Raw genomic sequence first — 21,248 nt, 5'->3', positions numbered from 1 at the left:
ATCCCAAACCTTGGGAGAAAAAACAAAAGTATCCACTCAGTAATGAGTAATTATGGGGTTATATGTTACCACACATCTCTGCAGTGCCATCAGGAACGCATCACTATCTTTTGGGGTAGTGGTTGGTGAGAAGAACCCAATCTAAATTTGAGGTCAGGCTCTGGGTGGTCAGGACATAAATGAGAGAAGGTAAATAAAGGGATCCCAGCTTTCAAGGTCAGAAGCAACTTCTATTCCATTCATTTTAATTCCATGAACTTCAGTTCCTGAAATGAACTGCTTTCTGGGGAGATGCACTGGGGAGCAGTCCTGCTGCTCTCTGCACTTTGTGCAAAGCCACCACTGGGGAGAATGCATGCTGTTATCCTCAAAAAAAGCTGGAAATGCTAATTCACAAAAAAAAAAAAACACTGCCAACCTTTCCTTCTAATGCATGCTGCTGCTGTCCCACCACAGCTGCTGCCTTGCTCCGTGGAAGCAAACTCATGTAGCAAACATGGTGTACCCACTGTTGTGAAGCCCATTGTTATATATAGGCAAGGACAAAATCTGTGAAAGCATTTGACTTAGAAAGTAACTCTTGACTATGTGATATTTCAATGATTGCTATGATTTTGCACAGTGACACGAGAAATGCTTGTATAGTTGACGTTGGAGTGTGATCCCACTGTCTCAAAGGATCATAGCATGCATTGCTCTGATTCAAAAGAACATAAATTTGTCCATATTTCACCATTTTTGGTCTTTCAAGTTAACGTGCTCTGTACTGATCAAAGTTGAATTGCAACAGCAATATCATTCTCTCCATCTTTGTATCTACTCCATATCTTTGGTTCTCATGTCTCCCAGTTTCTCTTCTCCCATTGTAGGTATGATTTAGTTCAAAAACCCAAAGAGCCCACCTCGCATAAATTTTGAAACCCAATTTGCAGAGCTTACTATAGGCCCAGTGCTCACTCCATGATCAAAAAGGTGATACTTTGCCTCTCAGGTTATGACATTTTCAGTCTTTGTGATGGCAGGGAACCAAAAGCAGTGCATTGATTGCACGCCTCAGGTGGCATTGGCAAACTTTTCAGTCTGAAAACAAGGTTGTCTTGAAGACATCTGGAGAGTCATTTCTGAGTCTAGGACAGGAAGAGAGTCCAGTAGAGGTTCTGCTTCAAAGACCACAGTGGTATGCATTCCATGTTTTCAATGTTCCCAAACACCAATGGCCATTTTAGACAAGAGTCATCTTTTAAAATGGGACAAATTACACCTTTGCATTCTGACGTAGCTGTTAACCCAACTTCATTGTTTCTGTTTGTGACTACAGATGTTCCTACAGTTTGCCACGTTCTCTTCCCTCATTGGATCTGTTGTATATTATGTGTATGGTGTTCCCTTGTAACATGGTAATTAATCTATCCTGTTTCTCTCCTCACCTTTATCTTTTGCCAACCGTTATAGGAAGAAGAGCAAAAACAGGCAGTAAGTTGACTTCAGTTTGTAGGTGATCTCTTTTCTTCTTTCTGCATGAAAATACAAATTTCTGTTTGCTGGCTTGTATGCAAATAAGCCATGGGAACAGGAGGGTCTTCCTCACGGGTGAGTTTGAAAGCAACCCCCGTGATTATTCATCAGAGCATGTTTTTGTATACATCCATAAAGCTTTTCCTCTGTCCCTTTCAAATTAAGTTGATTGCTGTGAGCACGCAGGCGGTGGCCATGTTGTTGGGTTTTTATAGAATTTTGCATGACCATCCAGGGTTGAAAATTTGGATTCTCAGCTGGCTTTGTAATGTGTTTTCTTGGCAACTCCTTGGAGTATTTTCCTTGCTAAGAAAGCTTTCTTGTCTCTTCAGGTATCCTTAATTTGCCTCTTTGCCACATACAAGCCCATGCATGAAAACTAATTAATGACTTAATATTCTAGGCATGGATCCATATCTCTCAATCATGATGTAGTCTGCTTGAATTAGTCCCAGTGTGCTCACTGTACACAGGATGAGCAAACCAACAAGAGGCAAGAACGCGTTCGCTTTGTTACCGATTTTCATTTCTGCTGCCCACCTATTAAAATCTGAGTACTGTGTTGATTTCGGAATCCACTCCAGAGGGAGCCCTTTTGCTTTTCTCAGATACAGCCAGATGTTCAGCATCTCCCTCCAGCAGAACAAATTTCCAGCATTTTTGAGCATGTTTTTCCTTGTACGCAGAGCATTAATGGCGATCAGTCCCGTGTTTCCGATGGGCTTTCTTTTACATCTTATCATATACATTAATTGGAAATTCCTGTGACTTTTTTTTTTTTTTTTTTTTTGGTAATTAAATCTGTATTTCTGGGTAACTTCGATTGGTGAAAACGCTTCAAAGCTACATGTGCTGAAATTCACTTTTGATAATTTTGGGGTGGCCTTTTATTAAAATTCTGCCATCAACTTAAAAATAAGATTGAGGTAAGTGTGCATCTCCTGTTGGAGACTGGTTTGTCTTTAGGTGATCCTTCCAGTAAAGATTTATCCCTGTGTCTGCTAAGGCACCTTGCAGAAATCCTTTGGCTTAGGGAAGGGGACAGATTGCAGCACATGGCACCAATCTTAAGGAATTTCCTGGAGAAAGGAAAGAGCCAACATGCCTCAGTCCCTGTCCTCCTACTTCGTACTGTCGTACTGTCACTGTATGTCATTTTCTTACCCACCATCTTTGCTAGGAATAATGCTGTACATGGAAGTGCTGCGCGTTATTAGCTTGTTTTTCCTCCGCTGTGATGTTCATCCTGATTATGAATACAGAAAAAGGGTAAATAGGAGATCAAGTGAATAACTTGCCCAATTTTATTTCCTCTCAATCCCTGGAGCAGTGTGTTAGTAAGAGGATAAGAGAGCCAAAACTGAGTACTAAAATAATGTCAGTACATTGTTAGGCTGCCAGTCCCGTTCTGTTGGAATTGATGACGAATGAGCCAGAAAGGATTTGAAACTCAGGAAAGCAGATTTTGGCCAGCCAAAGGGCACACTGCTAATCGGTAGGAGTGGAAAATTTACATCCTTATGTTTACGTAGGCTGAAATAGACTGAAATTGTTCTTCTAACTATAGAAGTGCATCTGGCCCTTTCACTGGATAGAATCATAGGATCTTTCAGGTTGGAAAAGACCTCTGACATCACCAACCGCAGCCCATCTCACTATGAGCACTGACTGTGTCCCTCAGTGCCACATCTCTGTGGTTCTGGAACACCTCCAGGGACGGTGACTCCTGTCTGCCAACTTCTCCAGGGGAAAACCATGGGAGACAGAGACAAAGGCTGTACTAAAATTTAGGCAGATTGTATACGCAGACTTTCCTTCATCCTCTAGGTGGTATGGCACTGAGAAAGATTTGGAATTGTTGGAGTTGGAAGGGACCTTTAAAGGCCATCTAGTCCAACTGCCTGCAGTGAGCAGGGGCACCTACAGCTGGATCAGGCACTCAGATTCCCACTCAGCCTCACCTTGGCTGCCTCCAGGGATGGGACACCAACCAGTTTGGTGAGGTCTGCCAAGGTCCCTCTAATGGCACTCCAACCATCTGGTGTATCTGCTGCTCTCAGTTTTGCACTCATTGGGGGTGAGTGCTCTCCTTTCATCTGAATCATTACTGGAGATCCTAAATAGTTGTGGCCCCAGTGTCAACCCTTGAGGCACACCACCAGTGAGTGTCTTCAAGCTGGACTTGTGTCACCATAGCAGCTCTACACATCACACTGTGAATTGGTGTCAGCATTGTTCCGGAAAGGCATCCATGGAACATCCCCAGTTTGAAGTCCAGAAGGATTAATTGAACCATACCTCCACTTCCACATGTCTTCGGGACTTCACGTCATGCGTTTTCTCCATAGAAATGTACCTGAACTGTTTGTGACAGTTTGGCTTAAAGCCAACTGAAGCATTTTAAAAATATTATCAAACATCACACTGCCCTTTACAACCTCTGCCAGTTTTAGTGGTTTTAGAGTTGTCTCTGTGTAAGAATATCTTGAAAAAGGTCCCAGCCTAACACATGCTCAGGCAGCCCTTCCCCTGCCCATCAGGCGTGGAAGAAAAGCCTGGTCTGGTTGGTACTCCACAAAGGGCTACAGTCTAGTCCAGAAACAGCTGAACCACAGATGGGGAGAAATGTGGAGCACTGCCTGAGAGCCATGGAAGAGAAGGCCTCAGCGATCTGAAGGGATGATCCTCTCACCCTCTGATGAGATGGATCGATTATGTGGTGACAACATCCATTTACATGAAGGATTAAGGTAAGTAAGAGACAAATCAATTGAGCAGTGTCTGATTCAGGACTGGCCGCACATCAAAAGCAGTAGCATCAGCATCCGCTTCAGGAATTTCTGATTTCCCTTTTCTGCTAGAGCAGCAAATCATATCCCATCTTCTCAGTATTGTTAAGAACAGTTACGGGGGATGAGTCAAAGCGGATCAGTTTTCCTGGCTGTATTCAAGCAAGTTTCATGACCAGCAAAAAAAGACTTCCTGAAGAAAATGCCATCTTGTTCATTGTAAAGACAACGCAGAGTCATAGAATCATTCAGGTTGGAGAACAACCTCTCAGATCACCAAGTCCAACCCATCCCCACCATGCCCACAAACCATGTCCTTAAGGACCACACCTCCACATTTCTTGGACACCTCCAGGGATAGCAACTCCACCACCTCCCCAAACAACATATGTATTCCAAGGGCTGAACGTGCCCAGGTTAGCATGGACAGGATGGATATTAGGAACAGTTCCTTCTTCAAAAGAGTGGTCAGGCACTGGAACAGGCTGCATATAGGGTGGTGGTAGGCTCACTTGCTGGAGGTATTCAAGAAGTGTGGGAATGTGGCACTGAGGGACTCCTTCAAATGAGTTGGGCCAGTCCTGATCACATCCTGAAAGAAAAAATACTGTATAAAGAGTTTATTTCAGTAATAGAGTATTAAGCCACACAACCCATCACACTATTCTCTCCCACTGCTAAAATTGTTGTGTCCTAGCTAATAAAGTTCTTTTCCAGCATAGATCCTAATTTACAACAGGACCATGTTCACGTCACAGCTGGTGAGAGACTTAAATAATCTGCTAAATATTAAAACCTTTGTTTTATTGTCAAACAAACAGCCATTGGAGCTGTACTGTTCGATATTCAGAGGAACGTTAAAGGAATTCACGGAGATGTACATCACATGTATCGTGTCTCTGGCATGTAGTACAATACATACAACAAATCCAGAAGAGCGTCAAGAGAACTGATCTGGTGCCAGACAGGCACAGAAACAGCCTCACAGCAGAGGAGCTCACATGGGAGTGTTTAAAGACTGGAATGGAAATCTTTTCCTTTCAGAAGATGGTGGGAACCATACAGCATTGCAGAGCAGATGAGGCTGATGAGTGTTGAGGTTGTGTTACCGAATGGAAAAAGTGGGCACGCTGTCACCAAACCACGCTCATGAGGTCATGGACATCGTGGGAGGGTTGTTCCTCAGCCCCACAGATGGACTTTTGAGAGACCCAGTTTTCTGCAGGAGAGGGAAATTCCTAACCTTGAAGAGCCGTGAAGAAGCCTCATTGTGCTGATATCTGAATCTGAAGCTGCTGTGTACGTTTTGGCATCCTCCAAAGTGGGCACAGTGGGGAGGGGTGACAGTTGGACTTGATGATCTTAGAGGTCTTCTCCTACCTTAATGATTCTATGACTCTATTCAGGGACACGGTCAGTGGGCATGGTGGTGATGGGTTGGCTATTGGACTAAATGACCTTAGTGGTTTTTTCCAACCTTCATGACTCTATGAAATTTAGAAGAGTACATCTGCTTGCCTACCACACTGGCAGCTCTACCTGCCCAATTAAGCTGAAAAGAATTGCAGCAGTTCTTGAGTCTCACAGGCTAAGTCTGTGTGCATGGAAAAGTTCTGTGATTCTGAAGCCAGCTGGCACAGGAACACCTTGGTCTGCAAGACCTGGGGGCTGCATGCAGCACTGGGGATGGTCCCCGCAGCGTGCTTGGGAGTGCTGGGGAATGTGATGGCTGAAAAGTGTCAAAGCTGTGCCAAGGAGCATTCTCACACTTCACTGCTGTAAATTACCTTGTTGCAGTGCCAAAAGCACTCCTGGGCATGATTCAATTCACTCCTATAGACAGATTTAGCTTCAGAGTAAGCTTTGAGTTTGTGCCTCCACGCCACAAGCCATGTTTATGGGCATCCCAAAGGATGTCAAACCCAGAAAGACTCCAGAAGAGCCACTTATGTTGAGCATTTAACGCTGTATTGGGAGCGAGGTCTTTCCCAACCTTAATGATTCTGTGTATAGGCATGATGATGATGAGTTGATTGTTGGGCTTGATGGTCTTGGAGGTCTTTTCCAACCTTAATGATATAACGATTCTCTTCTATGAAGCATTGGAATAGTTATCCCAAGAGGTGGTGGATGTCCCTGAGAACACCCAAGGTCAGGCTGGACGTGCCTCTGAGCACCTGATGGAGCTGTGGGTGTCCCTATTAATTGCCACGGGGTTGGACAAGATGACCTTTAAAGGTCCGTTCCAACCCAAACGATTCTGTGATTCTACGATTCTACAAAGCGCTGTCAGATGTGCAAGACAAACTAAGACAGTGGGTAGCACTTGGATATTTTTTTTGTTATTTCTGACTCGTAGTAAATAGATACTTTCAAAAATAGCAGTTGAGAAAATTGTCACGGGGATGTGCAATTTTTCCTGTGTTCCTGCTGCCCCATTAGGAAGGAACAGCCATAGCGTAAAACCATTTATGCAGAGCACTCGCTCCATTCATGTCTTCCCTGAATTGCATTCCTCTGTACTTAATCACATCTTGGACTGCACAGCCAGGAACAGGCAGGAGTTTGTTCAGTTTAATGTTTTCCAAGCTGAGAAAGACACGTATGCCAAGTCTGAACTTTTCGCCGCTACCATTTCTAACAAAGCTCTGCACAAAAGCATTGTGGCTGCACTTGCTTTTGACTTCGGGGAAAAAATATGCTTATTCATTCTAATGCACTTCAGGAACAGCTGAAGGGTTTTCTATTTTCTAAACAGATCTTCTGTCGAGAGGCTGCCCAGCATGTGCATTTTCAGTTTTGCTCCACTCAAGGTTTCTGTTTGTTTGCTTACTTGCTTTTCTAGAATCACGGAATCGTTTTGAGTTGGAAGGGACCTTCAGAGGTCGTCAAGTCCAACTGCAATGAGCAGGGACATCCACAGCTTGATCAGGGTGATCAGAAATGTGCGTTATTTGCAAAAAGAGGATTAGAAGTGGAACAGCCTTGCGCACAGAGCAGTTCCTTTGGGAGTACTGTAGGCAGACAAGAAGAGCCAACTCTTGCTCAGGCATGGCTAGAGGGGCTCCAGGAGCCCCAGGAACTTCTTCCTGCATTCAGGGCACTGCTCCCTCCTTCCTAGGGCTTTATATTTTGCTAAGCAAGCAAAAGGAGAGGCCCTACTGCCTTACTGGGCTGATGCAGTTGGATAAAGCAGAGCCTCAGATGAAGGGTTCAGCTGCACAATGAGCTGACTTTGACAGCAAAGCCAGCTTGAGACATTCCTTTTCCCGTGCCAATATTTCCTGCTCCAGCAGTTATGTTCTTACAGTTTCTGAGGGGCCGTGCTCCAAATCAGAGCGCTGACATCGTTCTAATTAAAGACAGCGTTCCAAGAAAAAAAGATGAAACGGGAAATTCTTGTATCTACACCTTCGTTGGCCTCACGTCAGATCTTTAAGAAGTACAGATCTGGGCTGAAAGAGGCTGGGAGAGGCTCTGCAGCAGATCAGAGAGGTTGCAGAGATGATACGCAGCGTCCCCGCGGAGTCAGCAATGATTTGGAAGTGCACGTTCAGTGCTTAGGCTCGTTCTGCAGGCATGCTTCATAGGTCATCATGAAGCATCTCATATGCAAAGTCAGAATGTTTTTTTTTTTTTAGAGACAGACATTCTCCCTCTAATGAGTGTTTCCATCCTGTGCTGCTTGTTCATGAGAATTCATTGTGGTGCATCAGTGGGATTTTTCATTTCGCATGCATGTCTCCACCAAAGTATTTGTTGCCACAATTTGGGGTGGATATTCATGAGCTTCTCGAGGTTGTGTTTTTGTTGTGGAGCTATCATTGAGATGACTGCAGAGATACGCTGCGAGGATTTGCATTTGTTTGGCAAGATTGAGTTTCACGCGCTGCTTGTTTTGTCCGTAGGAAATGCGATGCTGATGATGGGTTTGGCAAGACTGAAAGTCGGAAGACAGAATTCAGGAATAATTTATCTTTCCATAGTTTATTCAAGCATAGATTGCAACTGGTTAAATGATATCTGTGTACAGTCCGGGATGTAAAATGCCTCTGTGCTCCCTAGCTGAATTTCACAGCTATGCTGATGGTTCTACAACATATCTTGATTGATGTTATAGTCAAAGACTTGATCTAGTTTGGAGTTAAGCTTATTTATCTACAAACTGCTTAAGTTTGTAGATATGCAGACAGTGCCTGCATACTGCCTCAGTGTTTGCAAAACAACCACCAATACCACGTGTTGAGGGTATACCTGTCTGTAGAATTCTGATCTTAACCAGAAGGAGGGCTAGACCAGATGACCTTTAAGAGTCCCTTCCAACTCAGGTGACTCCGTGAAAAGACACAACTATATTTCTTGTCTTTCTGGATCAACATGAGTGTGCCCATTTCAGAGACAGGGAAAACTGATCCTTTTTTAGACACTCAGGGCTACCCAACAAGCTGTTGATGAAATTCAAATGAGAAGGGTTGCTTGCGTCTTGGCTGTCACCTGCATAATTGGTTCTTGTACGCCGTCATGAAAAGTATGGGAGAAGCCCACAGAGCAGCTGCACAGGCTGTAGCTCGGTGCTTAAGAACTGCACCTTGCAGGAGTTATGTCCACAGAGCTGAACTCTGGACACTTAGTGGAGGGGAAGGTGTTTGGTGGTGTTAATCTCCTGTAATTCAATCGCAGAGAAATTAATATTAAATATGTTTCTGTGCGTGCATTTGCCATGCTTTCCCTCCTATCATTATGCAAGCATAGGAGGGTAATCAAAGCCACATGAAGGACATCTGGATCCAGCGCTGGTTTATGTGGCACCTGGCCCTTATTAATAGTAATGAGGAAATAGCAGTTTGGGATTTCTTGACCTCACATGAAATTCATTTCGCTGGGCAAAGGTTGCTAGCAGATGGCAGCAATTGGGGCTCATTTCATCATCTGTTACACAGACTTTATGGCTTCGTTTTGCCCCTTTCCTTTGTAAGGAGCTATCCCTTTTTCTACCTCCTCTCTTTTTAAGAGTTGTCTTTTTTCAAAGGGAGTCCCGAAACATCTTGTTAAAGCATGTTATGTGCAGCACAAGTGTTTAGGTACGGGCTGATACAACAAAATAATCCCTCTGAGCATAAATCACTCTTTTGCTCACTGTGTTGTAAACTTCCATCTTTTTGAAGTCGGTAGTTTCTTCTGGGTGATTGGCCCCTCTCCAATTTGTTCTCTATTTCCCCAGCCCACGAATACACTTTTGCACTCCGTCTTTGTGCAAATGAAAGAGAGATGAGGAGACACAGCCGCATCATCGTCAGCATGAAGCGCCATCTCAGACCAGCATTGGTGTCACCAAAGTCTCATTTAATGATGAACCCCAATGAGTTGTGTGCAAGTGAGCAGCTTTTGAAGAGCACAGAGCATCCAGAGTAAAGGTTTTTGTCTTCAGTGCTCGGCATCTGCCTCCCTGTTGTCACCTTTATTGTGTGACCCTTATTTTCCTTCGTATTTTTTAGTAGTTGGAGCTGATTCAAAGCACGCTAGAAGATAAACCTCAAAATTACAGGTGTAGTGCTGTTTAGTATTAGGGAAACACTATGAATTCAAGACCTAGGAAATGATGAGGTTTGATATTTGCTTGCTCAGATGTGATTGGCCATTAGTGTGATGGCTTCTGTGCTGCGACAACACGTATTTACAGCAGCCCTATCAAAAAAATCACAGTGCATCGATATAGTCAATGTACACCATGCTGCAGAAATGAAACACTGGGCCTGGAATCTATTTGTCCAACGTGCTTGATCAAAATAGCCTTACCTTGGAGCCTGCTGGTAGGAAATATCCATTCCAGCCACACACTTTGCCCTTCACGATGCATTCAAACTGAAACCTCTTGGAGGTTTTATTTATCAAAGTGAAGTGAAAGTGGTTCTAACTACTAACATCGTTGTGTAACTCATACTGGTTCTGAGGATAAATGCTTGTTTTGCATTTGTGATTTAGTCACTACTGTGAATACCTCTTCAATTCTGCAAGTCCAAAGTAGATGTGCTCAAACCCACGGTAAATTAAAGTAGCAGAGAAAGAGAAAATCTCAGTATTTTGACTGATCAGCTTAAGATGGTGCTCCAGAATATTGACAGTTCAATTCTGTGTTTCTGACAGCGTTAATGAGTTCATCAAATTAAATTAACTGCAAAATTCTGGGTCCACATAGTGTTGGTTGATTGGGTTGCACCAGTGCTACTGGCGCACATACAAACAGCACTGGGGAACAGTGCTCTCCTGGTGACCCGAGGGCATGGAGTTCTCTGATCCAATCATTTCTCTTAAAGATTTCTATATTTTTTTACCCGTTACTGATCAGCCTCAGGGCTCCGTATGACCTCTTTGAGCTGGACATCAATGGTCGGGTTCAGTCTAGCCCAAATTACAAATATCACAGGATCCCAGAGCTGCAGGACTTGGACTTCCAAAAATGATCCAGTCCAACCCCCTGCTAAAGCAGTTTCCCCACAGTAGGTTATATCCCTGCATGCATTCCTTCTCCTCAGTATGAAGACCTGAACCCTTTGATTTCCATATCTGTGATACCATAGACAATTCTATGACCCAGTGGAAGACTCTTCAGTGTCAGTGTCCAATCCCAAGACTTACTGACATTGTCAGGAATGGCAGCAGACCACACATCCCCAGTGGCATAAAGGAGGTTCCTTCATCAGAGGAGTGGCCTCTGGCAAAAGATGAAGAATCATAGAATCACAAAATTGCAGGGGTAGGAAAGAATCTCAAGAGATCATCGAGTCCAACTCCCCTGCTAAAGCAGGTACCCTACAGTAGGTCGCACAGGTAGGCGTCCAGACAAATCTTTAATATGTTCATAGAAAGAGACTCCACAACCTCTCTGGACAACCTGTTCCAGTGCTCTGTCACCTTTACAGTAAAGGAATCAAAAGTTGCTCTGAGCATCACTGTGTCCAGCCTTCCTACCTAGGAAGTCATTGCCATAGAGCTTGATAGGTTTACATTACAATTACTGTACTTGTGATAAGAAATCAGTCCTGACTGTCCAGAAGGCTTTGACTTCAGCATCCTCCATGGTGGGCCTGATGGGGATGGGTTGACCATTGGACTAGATGGTCTAACAGGTCTTCTACAACCTTAATGATTCTGTGATTCTATAAATGTCCTTTCTAGCTCTGTACTATTTCATACCTTAAAGTTTGGGGTGCTCTTCTGCTATGGCCCGTGGCCATCACCAGTGCAACCACTGGACTAAAATCTGGCCTTGACTTCTCTGGTCTGCATGTAGGCTATCATCTACAAGGCACCCACCAAGGGCACCCTCGTGTGCAAATAATGTCATTACTCACATAGGTGAGGTTATTTGTTTGCAAAGTGCTTGCAGAATCCTTGGACTACCACCAGCCCTGTAGACGACTCATCTGCATTCATTATTGCTTTTTTTGAGAGCCAAGCACGTTAAAAAAAGATGACAAATCCTTGAGTATTTTGTAGGTAGCATACTTCAGAGAAGTAGTGAAAGTTGCTAAGTTACCCGTTGCTACTTAACTCTGAAAATTTATAAAAGCATGGCTTCAGAGAGTGTGGAGATGACTAGTGAAGGGCACCTCAAAACTTTCATTTTCTGCAAAAGCACAGATAGGTTTATCCAGAGAAACTCAGCTCTCATCATAGCACGGCAGTGTTTCTCAGACCCAATATAACTATTTGTTCCTATTTCTAAAATGGGTTTTCAAAGTGTACCTTGTTCACTTTCTGCAGGAATTTAAATTCATAATATTCCATCAACAGCCTTGTGACCAGACTGTGTGCAATGTGCTATCCCCCAGACATCCACAGAATCGTTCTGCTTTTCATTTGGGTGGATCTGAGAGATGGACAGGCTGGTGCTCCAGGTGTGGCCTTCCCAGGGAAGAGCAGAATGGAGTAGAACCTCCCTTGCCCCACTGGCCATGCTCTCTGCAATGCATCCCAAAGCCCTGTTGGCCTTCTTGGCTATTAGAGGCATGCTGCCGGCTCACGGTCAACTGTTGGTCAATTGTTGGTCAACCAGAACACCATTGGCTTTCCTGGCCACAAAGGCACACTGCTGGTTTATGGTCAACCATTTGTCAACCATTGGTCAACTGTAGATAAACCAGAACATCCAGGTTCGGCTGGTGGAGCTGGTACTTGTGTTTGCCTGCAGGCTATGCTCCTAAGGTCACCTCCCATTTGAAGCCCTTTTTGGAGCCTCTGTTTCCTTGCTGCAGCTGTCCATTCCTGGGAGCACCAGAAGAGCACATGAGTCCTTGCTCACCATTGGTGCCCTCTGGAAGTCCCCAGCCCCTGGTGTCAGTGACTGCACTGCCATCACGCAGTGGCTCCACCACTGTTATGGTAGAAAGTTTCGTGCAACACTCCAAAAAGGTGAGATTTGAGCTGAGATTCGACTCAGAACAGCACGCCAGAGGGCTCACATTTAGTCACTGCATGTCTCAACTTTCCAAGCGCAAGTAGGCAGCAACCTTCTTCGTTCAGCTGCTGGAACATCTCTGCAGTTTGTCAGCCCTGCTGGTTCCAGGCTGAATGCCGATCCCTCTCGTGAATAATGCATTATTTTTCCACATTCCAGGCTGCTCTTTGCTTTTGCACTGCAGGTTGCATACTGCACTGGCTCAGATATGCTCCGTGCCTCTGTCCCAGAGCCAGCACTGGAATTTATATGGGAGAGCCCGTGCTCTGTGTTTCTGAGCTAACCGTGCCTGTTGCAACACCTTGCATGGCACAGCACTGGGTTCTGGCAGCAGGTCAGACTGCCAACACCTGTGTTGGCTGCTGTCACCAACACAGCTTCCTGAGCACGATCGCTGGTATCCTTGAGGACCGCATAAAATACTTGGAGAGCATTCCAGGAAATTATGGAAGCCGTGAAGAATTTAAGTATTTTCCCGAGTTTTCTGTCCTCACTCACATTTGGTCTTTATTGGCTTCCCCCCCCTTTTTTTGCCAACGAATTCAAACCTCGAGCCACGTTTTTATGGTTCTGGAGAAGCCCTGAGCGCTCGGTTGCTTTTACACTTCTCTCCAACACAACGGTTGCACACTTAAACAACAGATGAGCGACCTTGTAAATCCACCCGGGGTTTTCTCCTTTTTCAAAGTGTCATTAATTAATGATTAATTCTCACATCCAGTGAGTAACTGTTTCCATCACCACCCTGACATCACTCTCCCCTTGGGACTGCTCTATTCCTTTCTTTCTCCGCATGCGTCAGCCCAATCTCCGGGGCTCAGTTTGGATCCAGGATTGCTCTCCTCTTCCCTCACCTGGTTGCCACCATGGGTTTGGCATCAGAAGTGGTCAGATAAAGTATGACCCACATTGTAACACGAATTGAGGTATTTGTTGAGTCTGCAGGATTTCTGGCTTGAGAATTGCCGGGTTGAGGTTGCCTGTAGAGGTGATGCAGGCATCCCAGGAGACACCAAAGATCACGGTGGACAGGGCTCTGAGCACCTGATGAAGCTGTGGGTGTCCCTGTTCAGTGCAGGGAGTTGGGCAAGATGGCCTTTAAAGGTCCATTCCAACTCAAACCATTCTGTGATTCTATGATCCTAACTAGCTCTGGTTAGATTCCCACAAACTTTATTGAATAACACAAGTGTTTCAAGCACAGGGAAATCAGATTTTTCAGTAATTGCACGGTGCTACAAGAAACAGTTTTCTCTGTTAATGGATTTCAGTCATTTATCTGTTCCTTGTAGCAGTTGCTTTTTCCTTGGAGCAGCCTATTTTAAAAGACTGAAACGTTTGAATTGCTGAGGAATGCTACTGTTCCCCTACGACTTGTTGTTTATGCACTCCAAGTTTGTGTTGTCTGAACGTAGAAAATGACTTTTGTTTAAAAATAAAAAATCTTCAAGACTTGTAAATTCACCTCTCAGTGAATACTTTTATGTTTGGAAAACATTTGCATAGCAAAAGGTTCTCAACTATTAGAAAATGTTGCACATACGAATTTCGTGGTGCTAATACATTGATGTTTGACACCTGCTTCTGAGGATGAGCTCAGAGGCTATTTCCTAGATAAAATTTGGTAGTTTGTTTAGTCAGAAATATCTCTAAAGTTGGACTTGATGATCTTAAGGTCTTTTCCAGTCTTGATTCTATGGTTCTATGATAAAACACAATGATATGAAGGGTCCATTGGTGTCCATCATGGTTTATCCCCACGGTACATCGTAAGCCATGAAAAACACATTGTCTCCATTCCAGGATGAATGTACATGCCTTCAGTTTCCAGCTGGCTTTGATTTTCCTTTCCTGACTAGATTAAACACCTCTGCTGTTCTGTATTTTCATCTGGTGAATACACGTGCCCAAAGTGAGCTCTTAATTACCTTTAGGATACTCTGGGAAGAGGGAGGCATCCCAGACTGCTGCCATCAGTGATCTTTACAAATCTTGCAATAATGCCTCTGTTTGGCTTTTCTCTTCACAGCACCTTCTCCTTTGCACTCTTTGTTGCACAGTGTAGTGTCCAGAATTATTTTGCTCAAGTATTTCACTACCATCACCATTGACACCCACTTATTGACTCCAAGGATAACTGCTCTTAACTACTCAGTCATTCTGCTCTTCCTGCTTAGTACTATCAAGGAAAATGCTAATACATCACTTGGAGCTTCCCTCTCACTTCAGGATTTATTAAAATGGATTTCAGCAGACCGAAAACCTTGTCAAGCAGCTCTTTGGGGACTCTTGGGTTCAAGTCATCCAACCTACTGCCTTTAAGATAAGTATCTTCAGAGAGCAATGCGCTGAATAGCAAAAATGCTGTACAGAATCAAGTTAAAAAACTGGTCCCAGAACAAGCACCAGTCTTCCCAGCATCAGTAATTTCGTCTTGGTGCACCATGATGAAGCATGGTTAGTTTTGTAGAGGAATTGTCCTTTCTAACCCACCTAGGCACAAACATTGTTCCTTATGGAATCCTCACAGACCTGTAGAATCATAGAATCATAGAATGGTTTGGGTTGGAAGAGACCTTTAAGATCATCTAGTTCCAATTCAAATCTAACAAAACCACACAACTTCACTTCTCTGCTTGGCAAGCAGTTGCTTAAAGAACATCTCATTCTGAGCCCTCATTTGCTGTGATACTTGATTGGGTTAGCACTCTTTGTATCAGTTATCTCACTGATCCTGTAGTCAGGATCCTGGAATTCTGTATTCTGTAGGAAAAATACTTAAGGAGAGGCATTACTACCCACACACATCTTTTCCTCTTCACTTTTCCTAAGTGGAAAAAAGTTGGGTTTAAGATTTCAAGCACATAACATAGAACCATAGAATTATTAAGACTGCAAAAGACGTCCAAGATCGCCAAGTCCAACCATCAACCCATTCCCACCATGACCAGTCACAGACTCATTCAGGTTGGACAAGACCTCCAAGATTACGAAGTCCAACCATCAAAATTTCTGCAATCAAAGCACAGATGCAGCCAGTTCTTATTGTTAACCATCATTTCTTTTTCTTTGCTTCTCCTTTGGGCACCTACTTTGGGATACATACCCAGAGAACTTTTGGTGTCTTTCTGTCTGGGTTTTCCAAGCGCCATTGTCCTTAGTTGGTCTCTGTGCTCCTTATGAGTGCCTTCCAACTCAGGATATTCTGTGATTAGGTAGCAATATTATTTTCTCTTTTTCAGAGCTGGAAAACAAAGTGTGTGTCCCCCGCCTCTTTTCTCCTTTATGCCATGAATTCCTCTTTCTGATAGAGGAGGAAGCAGCACTGTGATTTATGGCAAGTATGTACCTGGTACCCAGCTCCAGTTCCCATCTGCATTCCCAGGGCTTCTCCATGCCACTGCTGTTCTGAGCCATTCCTGATCTGCAGTGTTCTGATCTTCCTCTGTATTAATGATTCATCCTAACCTTTATGTCATCAGGAAGTTTCATTAGAGCGTGGTTATTTTTGTGCGCATAATTAGAATATTAAATAGACAAATCCTTGAGGATTCATCTATTGCATATCACTTGCATCCTCCAGCCTGCAGATCATCTTTCAGCAGAACCTTTTCTCTTCTCTCTCTTTCATGGCAACAGATAACCACAAATCATGGCTCTGCCTTGCTGGCTGACCCGTGCTGACAACTGTTACAGAGAGCAAAACCAAACACTGCGTTTATCTCCTGCCTGTAACCTGTTATTGTGCAATGCCTCGGGCAGATTCCTTGATCCTGAGTATCACGTAACGACTCTGTGCTCTGAGCTGGGAGATTCTGGGTGTCTGTCTCATGGCCACAAATGGACTGGCCATTTTTTCAGCATCTCACATGCTCGCTTCCCGTATTTTCGTTGTTTTGGGGCAGTGGCTATCCCATCAGGCTGACCAACACGGCGTTATTCTTTGGATGCATTAAGTTGGTTCTTCAAGATGTGTATCCTGTTGGAAGTTGCAGGCTTTGGAAGCTTTTTCCCTGCTCGTGCAAGATTACAAAGGTACTTCTTTGTTGTCAACGTCTGTCAAGTATTTAGGCAGAACTGTGGTTTGTGTACAACTTTCCTGTAAGACACATGCCCTTGCCTGCTTAGAAGCTCATGTGCAAACTTGTTTATATGCTGTATTTTTAGCTTCGTATTCTTGCTACCAAGAATTTAATCAGTGACTTTAAAAGCTGGATGTATTCAGAGCCCCATTAGTTCTGGTACTTATCCCCTAAGCTCCTTAATTGGGTGGCATCCATTATCGTAGTCCATATTTCCTGGCCAACAGCTACCAGCACTTCTTTTCTCTTAAGCCATAGGCTGCCTATGTGGAGGGAGAAACAGCAAAATGTCAGGGGATGAGTTTTGTGTTTTAATGTGCTTTCTCAGAGTCATAGAACCATTTGAGTTGGAGGGGACCTTTAAAGGTCACCCAGTCCGACTCCCCTGCAGTGAACAGGGGCACCTACAATGTGTCAGTTGTTGTAGCTTCTAGATTTGTTTCCTGACACACAGCATAGAATCACAGAATCATTAAGATTGGAAAAGACCTCTTAGATCATCGAGTCACTCTTCGTTGCAAGGGAGTTGGACTAGATGACCTTTAAAGGTCCCCTCCAACTCAAACTATTCTATGATTCTGTGGTCCCGGAGGCACCATGCCACCACATCACCTTCCTGCTGCTCATCGGGGTGAGCCCACAGCAACCTGCCATGCTGAGGACTGGTTCCATGCACATCCTGGAAGTTTTCTAAGGGCAGGCGACTCCTCCCCTGTGTCCAACCTGCAGTGATCAGCACAGCTCTCGGTGCTCTGCTGCCGTAGTGCCATTGTGCTGGAAGTCAGGCAGAGCTGCAGACCACCTTCTGATCATGCTCATCTCAGGTGAGCATTCCTGGGCATTTTTATGGTTGGGAAATTGGGCCTGGGGCCCTTTGTGTATACTTGAGTAATGTCTGTCTCCCCAGAGGTGTTCGACAAACGTGTCAATGTGGCACCAAGTGGTCAGTGGGCATGGTGGAGTTGGATTGGCGGATAGACTAGATGATTATAGGGGTCTTTTCCAACCTGAATGATTCTACAGTTCTATTTAGGGACATGGTTAGTGGGCATGGTGGGGCGGATTGATGGTTGGCCTTGATGCTCTTGGCTTTTCCTTAAAAGAGGTCTTCTCCAACTTTAACAATTGTATGATTCTGTGATGAACAGGCATTGCTGGCAGCTCCCGCTTGCTCCAAGCTCTCTGGGTGCCCCCAGAACAGAGCCATGACCTCTCCTCTATCACAGCCCAGGCCTGGGGCTGTGGGGTGAGCCCCCAGCAGGCTTTTGCAGGAGGAGGGCATCGGAGCAGAGCCGAGGTGGAAATCTTTCTATCCGTGTTAGGTTGCAGATGAGTTAACGTGGTGAGAGTGCCAGCTGAGAGGGCTGAAAACACGGCACGGATAATTTTGAAAGATAACACTTGCTTTTAGTCTTTGTAATGCAAGTCCGCCGGGGGATTGTATGGGAACTGAAACTGTAAGAGCCCTGGGAACACTGCAAGGAGAGAGCGAGCCAGGCGGGAGTGGGGAAGCACTCGAGGCCGGTGAAGGGAACAATCTGGTACATATTGAGTGCAGGGACTGAATCCCCGCGTGAGGCCCTGCTGGAAGGGGGGACGGCACATGCCCCACGACTGTGGAAATGGTGGATGAAAGCAAAAATGTCAGGCTTTGAAAGAAGCGAGGAGAAAGAAGGCATTCTGTGTGGTAACCAAGATTTTATTGTTTCCTGATCCCTGCTCTCTATCCCACAGCTGGGGGGATCGGGAGGAATGAAAACAAACAGCGTTCCGTGAATGGAGGAGCTCAGACGGTGCTCTGGGACTGGAGAAAATGAGGGTTTTCCTACTGACCCATGGAAAAAACGAATGGAGTTTCCTCTTCCTCCTCCCCCTTCCTTCTATTGTGATACAGCAAGGATCATCCTTGCTGCTCTTCACCTCCCAAAGCCCTCGGTAGTGCTGTCCTGATGGCTGAACTTGTTGGTAGCATTGGATTTGACCCTGAAGGACTTTTCCATCCAATGGTGCTGCAGCTCCATGGGATGCAGTGCTCCTGTTGCCACAGTCAGCACCAAATACTCACATCCCCTGGCAGCGGGGAAGCTGCATACAGCAGTTGCCCTGAAGCAACGGGTTATCTGTGCGTTACAATTAACGCTGAAAAGGCAAATTGGAAAAAGAGCTGAGTAATGCAATCAGGTTGCCAGAACAGCAGTGGAAATAGCGCTGAGGCTGGAGATCTACCAGCTTGGCAGCAGGACTCGATGAGTCCTGCCCTGTGCTGCAGCATTTTGCTGCTCCGGGGCGTTCCACCGTTGTTAATTAACACGGGGTATAATGCTTCACTGCCGGCTCCGTGCTCCGCGAGGCGTTGCTGTGTCTGTGTGCATCTGATCTAATTCCATGGGCAATGGTTGCACATGGCTGCAACGCGGGGGTCCGGCGCAGTGCTGGCTGGGGGCTGTGCTGGAGGGTTTGCAGTGCATTCCCCCTCCCCGTGAGCCCTCTGTAGATATGTGTCTGTATTCCTATATATATTTCTGCATGTTTTATGGCTGGCTGCGCTAACGAGCTTTGTAGCGTGCTTCTATGTGAGTGTCAATTTTACTGTAATGCATAAAATGGAGGCAGGAAGTGTGTGCAAGCAGATCGCCTGGGCTAATGTGCCACAGAGGACGGTAGAATTTAATTTCCTTACAGCAATAAGGTTAACAAGATGTACTGGTGGGGTGTCTGAGCTTAGCAATATTATTTTCGGTATTTTATTCTCTAAAAGAAACATTTGCAGAAAAAAGGGGTGAATTATCCTAGGCGTAAGTTTTGATCAGGATGGCGTTAACCACGGGTTTCACCTGTAGCACTGAAGGAGTTTTTTTCTCCACTTCTGGTTAGCATCAACAGTTTTTCAAGTAGCAGCAAGAAAGCAAACCACAAGTGGCAAAACCAAGCAGTCCCCACTCACATCACTTGGTTTCTCCCCCTGGGGAATGTCATTAATGACCATCTGGACGAGGGGATTGATTGCATCCTCAGTAAGTTTGCAGGTGACACAAAGCTGGGAGGACGTGCTGATCTGTTCGAAGTCAGGAAGGTTCTACGGGGGGATCTGGATAGGCTGCATCAATGTGCTGAGCCAACAAGTCCAAAAACTTTTCTCATAAAGAGCAGTGATGCAGTGGCACAGCTGCCCAGGGAGGTGGTTCACCATCCCTAGGGGTGTTCAATGAATGTGGAGACGTGGCACTGAGGGACGTGGGGGGTGGACATGGTGGAACGTCTTGGGGTTGGGCTTGGGGATCTTAGTGGTCTTCTCCAACCTGAGTGATTCTTTGAATCTGTGATTCTACAAAAGCAGACGAGGACAAGGCCCTGTGCCAAAGTAGCTCGATGGGCTTCTAGTTTTCATCACAGGTTAAAACAATTCAGGTACATCTGTGTTAGAAAAAAGCATTGCTGTTGTAGTTCTTCTCTGCAGTGCTGCAGGTAACTCCGGAACAAATCCTTCTTTCTGTAGCATCGAAGCAGCACGGAGCTGGTGAGCCTCATGCAACAGCAGCTACAGCTTTGGTTGCAGAAGTTTTCTCCAAGGTCACTTGTCAAGGTTTTCCTGTTAGAATAGAGAGACGTGTAAATTGAAATTCCTCTATAGTTCATTATTTCTGCCCTGAATTAATTACTGTTCAGTCTTCCTGCAAGGGACATGGATTTGCTCATGGCATCAAACAGGAGAAGATTGCAAGGGCTTCAGAGAGCGTGTTGAGAATTCAAAATGATCCTGAAAAATTGCAGGAATATTTGGAGAAGGAAAAAAAAAGTGAAGAAATTGTGTTTTTACTTCTGAGCAGAGGGGACTGAGAGCAGGTTTTGGAAATCTTTGAGTACACAGGCGATCAACCCGAGGAGAAAGGAAGCACTGCTGTCCTCATCCCGAGGAGCGGAGGTTTCAGTGCTGAAAATTTCATTTAGGCATTTCATTTAGGCCTTAGGAAAATGTGAATGAAGAGGTTTGTGAGAGCATGTTGGATAAACATCTGTCAGGAAGGGATTTTTGAGAGCCGGTCCAGCTGTAGAGTGAATGGTGAGTGGGCTGTCTCCTTACAGCTGTGTTTTTTGTGATTCTGTTCATGTCAGGCCTGTGTCAGCAAGTAGCCTCCTATCTCAGCACCTCACCTTTGTAAATAGCAGCTTTTGTTAGTTCTAAACTGTACAAAAGTGCCTGACATCACACATTGCTTATTGATGCAGGAGTGGGGTGACTGGAAGGGCCCAGGCAGCCCAAGGCTGAGCCCAGGCCTCCACCAGCTTGCTAACAAGTTCACAATTATGGGGGATTCCTGGCCAAGGAAGCATCGATCAAGTGCCCTTTGGATGGATAATTTCTGTTGTCTTTTGACTGAGCCTTGTCTGTAAAACTTATCTTCT

At 45.0% G+C, this 21,248-nt stretch overlaps 1 protein-coding gene across 6 annotated transcripts in view; it reads left to right on the top strand.

Moving 5' to 3' along the window:
* The window catches only part of DTNB (dystrobrevin beta), a 140,361-nt gene that overhangs the window by 103,165 nt on the left and 15,948 nt on the right, over window positions 1-21,248 (top strand). For 2 of the 6 annotated variants that reach the window (XM_090136489.1, XM_090136487.1), the window contains exon 17: window positions 1,453-1,473. The exons of 3 other annotated variants lie outside the window; for them this stretch is intronic. In XM_090136489.1, the coding sequence (XP_089992615.1) occupies window positions 1,453-1,473 (21 nt within the window). Of the gene's footprint in view, window positions 1-1,452; window positions 1,474-9,525; window positions 21,247-21,248 lie in introns of those variants that run through there. One more of the 6 variants, XM_031596007.2, reaches the window with a different exon arrangement.

Source organism: Phasianus colchicus, chromosome 2 (assembly GCF_987193195.1).
Source record: "Phasianus colchicus chromosome 2, bPhaCol1.hap1.1, whole genome shotgun sequence".
NCBI lineage: Eukaryota > Metazoa > Chordata > Aves > Galliformes > Phasianidae > Phasianus > Phasianus colchicus.
This window is presented reverse-complemented; position numbering and strand designations above follow the sequence as displayed.